The sequence below is a fragment of the Rhagoletis zephyria genome, unplaced genomic scaffold, assembly GCF_001687245.7.
Source record: "Rhagoletis zephyria isolate East Lansing unplaced genomic scaffold, Rhagoletis_zephyria_1.1 Rzeph_scaffold_02057, whole genome shotgun sequence".
NCBI lineage: Eukaryota > Metazoa > Arthropoda > Insecta > Diptera > Tephritidae > Rhagoletis > Rhagoletis zephyria.
Window position 1 is genome coordinate 88,204 of NW_016159141.1, and position 5,768 is coordinate 93,971.

At 34.3% G+C, this 5,768-nt stretch overlaps 2 protein-coding genes across 4 annotated transcripts; one reads left to right on the forward strand and one right to left on the reverse strand.

The window, feature by feature from the left end:
- Positions 1-873: 873 nt before the first annotated feature.
- On the forward strand, positions 874-2,447 carry LOC108365917 (uncharacterized). 3 transcript variants are annotated; one of them, XM_017620141.1, is made up of 4 exons: positions 874-1,112; positions 1,206-1,635; positions 1,674-1,693; positions 2,181-2,447. In XM_017620141.1, exons 1-4 carry the CDS (start codon positions 1,022-1,024, stop codon positions 2,327-2,329), a joined length of 690 nt encoding a protein of 229 aa, XP_017475630.1. In that variant the 5' UTR covers positions 874-1,021; the 3' UTR covers positions 2,330-2,447. The 3 variants fall into 3 exon arrangements, with proteins under 3 accessions (XP_017475630.1, XP_017475629.1, XP_017475627.1); XM_017620140.1 differs by having other exon boundaries at positions 874-1,138; positions 1,206-2,447; XM_017620138.1 differs by having other exon boundaries at positions 1,206-2,447.
- A 1,071-nt stretch (positions 2,448-3,518) lies between these two features.
- Positions 3,519-4,912, reverse strand: LOC108365918 (uncharacterized). The gene is made up of 4 exons (XM_017620142.1): positions 4,778-4,912; positions 4,594-4,716; positions 4,347-4,524; positions 3,519-4,102 (listed from the first exon to the last, which is right to left on the reverse strand). Exons 1-4 carry the CDS (start codon positions 4,895-4,897, stop codon positions 3,564-3,566), a joined length of 960 nt encoding a protein of 319 aa, XP_017475631.1. The 5' UTR covers positions 4,898-4,912; the 3' UTR covers positions 3,519-3,563.
- Positions 4,913-5,768: the final 856 nt, after the last annotated feature.

Genomic DNA, 5,768 nt, shown 5'->3' on the forward strand with positions numbered 1-5,768 from the left:
GCATATACTTAGATAAGTTCTTGTACTACAATCACCACATTAACAACCAAATAAAGAAAACAACTAGAGCATATTATGCTTATAAGAAAATGTTCTCGACGAAATTTCTCCATAGCAGACTAAAATCTATCATGTATCGTTCATTAGTAAGACCTATACTCACATATGGGTGTCCTATTTGGTATAACTTGTCCCCATCATACATGGAAAGGCTAAGAAAACTGGAAAGAAGGATTCTGAGATCATGCACTTCCTTATATAGGACAGCAAAAAGTAACTACACAAAATATGTAACGAATGCAAAAGTGTATAACACAGCCAAAGTACCCAGAATCGACTGTCATATAATAAATCTAACTAGGAGACACATAATGCGCTGTCTTTACAATGATAATAACACTCTAATACGTGCACCTTACCACGAAAGCGATGAATATTTCCTTTCAACCATTAAAAATGGATTTACACCACCGGAATCATTCCTCTATCTTGATAAGAACGGTTTTATACAAAATAAGGACCATATACCGATTATTTATCACATATTTAGAAGAGCCAACGTTAAAACAGTTACGTCAAAAGTCCTTAACAGAGAAAACCAACGTTTTGATACATACATCTCCCCCGTAAACAAAATAGAAGCCCTTTCTATTAATAAAAAATGCTGGTGGCTAAACAATACGCAATCGTAAACACTAATTCATGCCGGATACCCGACATAACTTCCTTTTAAACCATTTTATCTTCTATTAAAAATAATGCACTGTTTTTACAGGTTTTTTTCTCTGCAATATAATCATAAAATACTATAAAAGCTTCAAATTAAAGCAGACACATCTAAATACCATAGGGGTATTCTCGAAGTGTTGCACGTAGCACGTATTGCACGAAATGCAAAAATACTATTCAAAATTTGCAAGAGTACGAGAGCACCCCTATTGCAGAACTGTAGTTGCATTCAAGTCAAACAGCTGATTACATATGTGACATTGTTTTTACCTATCAAAAAACAAAACAATTAATGAACACAAAAATGCCGCGCACTTCTGAAAAGCAAAAAATTATAAATTTTCTGATTGAACAAGCTGCTTTCGACATTCTGCTTCAGGATGGTAGTTATTTACCTACATTTGTATATGTATATTTACTGTATTAAACTTTATTATCCTATCGATTCGCTTTCATTGCTAATTTAAAATTTCTAGATGAAGCTAGTTTCTGGGAGATTATGGAAAATTTGAATGAAGAACTTATAATCACTTTATCGAACTATCGGGGAAGTTTTCAACAAGTGCCTAAAAGTTTGGAATGGAGAACCACTATCCTTCCACAATTAGACGAATACCGTTTTCAGCAGATGCTTAGAGTTACGAGAGACCAATTTACATTTATACTGTCTTTGATTAGAAACAATATCGAATTTAACAAATCGCACTCTGTTAGACAATATTCGGTGGATCATCAACTGGCCATAGTTTTATTTCGTTTAGGCTCATCTGGCGAAAATGCGGCTATTAGGAAAATAGCTTCAGTGTTTGGAGTTGGTGATGGTGAAACTATTTACAAAATAACAAAGAGAGTCTTTCAAGCTTTCTTGGAACTCAAGTCCAAATATATTTACTGGCCGGATGCTGCTGAAAGGCAAGAAATAGTGAAAAACACGTATAATGAGATGCCACATTGTATAGGATACATCGACGGTACTGAACTGAAACTTGCCGAAGCACCAGTGAAAAACCATACAACTTATTTTTCTAAAAGTCGGATATACTCTATCAAAGCGCAAGTTGTATGTGACCATCAACTGAAGATTCGACATGTTGTAGTCGGACATTATGGAAGTGTTCACGATGCTCGCATGTTTCGTACTAGTACCCTCTGTACTGAAGAAGATAATTTTTTTTCTTTTGACCAATGGTTAGCAGGAGATTCTGCTTATCCCTTACTAAAAACCATCATTACCCCATATCGATCAAACTCCCAACAGTTGGACTACGCCAGACGCAAGGCCTTTAACTTACGCCATAGTAGATTTCGCGTGAGGATAGAACATTGTTTTGGGCTCCTTAAGGAGCGTTTTGGAAGCCTGAAAGAGCTGCGAGTTCGCATTCAAGATGAGAAGAGTCATAATTTTTGTTCAACTTGGTTCCTTGTTTGCTGCATATTGCATAACATACTACGAACCCCATCTCATGATGTAGATTATATGTATAACGTACTTGAAGATGACGAGGAACTGGATGAGCTTACTATGAATGAAATTGGTCAAAATAGTAGTCAAGCAGAATCCAAACGCAGCTATTTGTGTGCATTAATGCTAGGCGATTAATAAAATACTAAAAATTTATCATTTCTTATGAACCTACCTTAAGATTGGTTCGTTCCTAAAAGGATGTAAAATATTTATTAAACAAACAATTTTTTATTTAATAATAGAAAGTGTTTATTCGTTTAATTAATTTAATTTCATTAATATAATTTAATTTAATTTAATTAAAGTAATTTAATAGCAACAAAAATCAAAATGACGCTGTTGGCAACTTATTTTTATTTATTTATTGTTAATAATCTTCATTTACATAAAACATGGGTCGATCCATATCAGAAACAACATAAATAAAAGTCTCAAAGCTTGCACAAAGTTCACAAAAACTAATTAAACTTAAAAAAATATTAATCAAAATTAAAATTTTTTTAGTTAGATTTCCTAGAAACAGTTTGAGTAAGCAGCCTTGTAGCCAATTCAAATTAGAATAATAAAGTGTAAGTTTCAAGTCGATAAAAATGACCGTTGATTTTTTACAATTATTTTCGTGGAGGGTGAAATTTTGAATTTTTGTAAGTTTAATTAGTTTTTGTAAACTTTGTGAAACCTTTGAAAGTTTTATTTATTTTGTTTCTGATATATATATATATCGACCCATGTTTTATGTAAATGAAAATTATTAACGATAAATAAATAAACATAAGTTGCCAACAGCATCATTTTAATTTTTGTTACTATTATCTTGTTTGCAGCTGAACATACATAACTTTTATATTTATAAATAAAAGAACTTTATATGCACTTATCAAGTTCGCATTTTTTAACTTGTTTTTCTTATTTCATTTGTACTTCTGTCGTTTTATATACCCTTGTGGTCAGCTGATTAAGTTAAGTGATATTTTGACTAGTTTTGACTATTTTTCTTTTGTTTATTTAATGTTTATATTTTTTTTAAAAAGTTTGGCACTTTACCTAACTAGCGCCACGTAAATCCAAATTTCAAACTTCGTACCAAAATTATGAAAATTCAACAAACTTTAACATTTGCACAGGAAAATCTTAAACTTTTTATTAAGATATTTAAGAAAAATTTTGGGTATACAGTTTGGTAGTTCATTAAATTTTAGTAGATTAAAGTGCAAATTTCCAGACGCTAGAAAATCGCGTTGATTTTTAATAATTTTTTTTGGCTGATTACGTGGCACTAGTTAGGTAAAGTGCTAAACTTTTATAAAAAAAATATACACATTAGTCAGCTGACCACAAGTGTATTTTTTTTTATAAGTAAAAAAGAAAACTATTTGTACTTCTTATCAATTTCGTATCTGGAAATTCTCTCTTTCATTTCTATTTCTAGTTTTTTCAATTCTAACTCTTTCTCTTTCCACTTGTCTTCACTTTCTAGTTTTTTCATTTCAATATCGAGTCTTTTTTCTTCTACTGAAACTTTCTTTTCTTGTATTTCACTTTCCTTCTCAAACTTTGCCCGCTCGAATTCCATTTTGTTTTTTTCAAAAGCAATTTTTTCTTTTTGTACGGCTGCTAGTTGGCTAATGGACGGTTTGGGAGCAGTACGGGGTGCCACTTCCCTAGGAAAGCTAGACGAGGAGGAAGAAGCTGGTGCTGTAGCTGGTGCGGCACTTGAATTGTCAACAGCAGTTTCGTTCACTAGCTCAGGACTACTTGGAGATACAATAGTTGGACTGGCAGGAGAATGCTGTGGTGGACTTGGACTTGACACATCCGTGGACACTAGAAGTGGCTGAATGTTTGCGAACCTCTTACCAAACACTTCCTTTAGCCTATCGAAATGTGGGCACGTTTTAGCCAATTTTTCTGAAAACAAATACATAAGTATTTCTAATTCACATTTTAAATATAATAGCTTGGGAGACTTAGAAGCTTTAAGAATAAAAACATCACTCTCTTTTACTTCAATACCACAGTAGATTGTAAAGGCAAAAATGTATGTACATGCATCCGCGGTTATATCTTTTCATCTGGTGCGGTTTAGAAATGAAAGTGACGTTTTGTATTTTGTATAGTCCCGAAGTCACACTTTATAATAACATCTACTTACCTTCTATGGTTACGCCATCACTTTTATGCAATAGTCCTGCACCAGTACCCGACAGCCAATCGTTGGCCTTGTTGTAAAGAGATTTCAAATGCCGCACCTTCCACCGTACTAATTCCCAAGTAACATTTAACTGCGTTTTCTCCAGAAAACGTTTGTAAAAAAACTTAGCCGATGGAGCCTGTGAGAATAAAAGCAACAATTAATCTATGTAAATAATACATTTTTATAAAGATTAATCAGAACATACCTCAAAATCTTCCTCCTGGTGGAGGAAATCAATTATAAGCAACACCTCTCGCTCAGTCCATTTATGGTTCGGTTCCTGTCTTGCCTTTTTTGTTGGGGGTGCACCATCTTGATCCATTTTAATCTGAAATTGAGAAATAAAGCTATATTATTCCTAAAATAAAAGAAAATTAATAAATATCTACCTTTCGCTGCAAAATCACCATAAAATGAATAACAATAAACAGCTGGCACAGAGTCGCATTTACCTTGCTACGCTTTCTTGCAAAATATATACATGGGTTTAGACGTTGCATATTTTGCATCTATAGGAAATGTTGTTTCCCATATATTTTGTTGTTGTATGTTTGCAAATTATGCAATCCTTGCAATCCGTGCAACATGCAATGGCTTTGCAAGATTTGGAGAATACCCCTCATCTGTTTAGGCGCGTCTGCTAACACCAGGCGCCTAAATACATGCTATGTACTGCACGAAATTTCAAGCTCATGCGACTTATAGTTCCGGAGTTATAGCTGATAAAACATTCTAGGTCCATGGTACATGCCGCGCCCCCTTTTACAAACTCTCTTAAATATACCCTACTATAAGCACCCACTATAGATACGTCTGCGTACCAAATTTCAATTTCACGTGACATATGATTGCGAAGTTATAGCTGATACAATTTTCCACGCCTATGGGATGTGCCACGTCCCTTTTTACACACTCATGTATATATAGCCTACTGTAAGGACCTACCGAAGATATGTCTGCATACCTTATTTCAGTTTCATGTGACTGATGGTTGTGAAATTATAGCTGATAAAAATTTCCACGTCTATGGGATGTGCCGCGCCCCCCTTTTACACCCCCCTTACTGCGCCCCTCCTTACTGCGCCCCCTTACTGTAAGAACCTACCATAGTTATGTCTGCATACCTAATTTCAAGTTCATGTGGCCTAAAGTTCCGGAGTTATAGCTGATAAAATATTCCTATGGGATGTGCCGCGCCCACTTTTGCAAACTCATTTATATATACTCTACTATAAGTACCTACCATATATACGACTGCATAGCAAGCTTTAAGTTCATGTGACTTATATTCCCGAAGATATGGCTGATTAAAAGTTTCACGCCTATGGGAGGTGCCACGACCCCTTATCGAATCCCAATTTTTTTGTCCTTATTATAGGC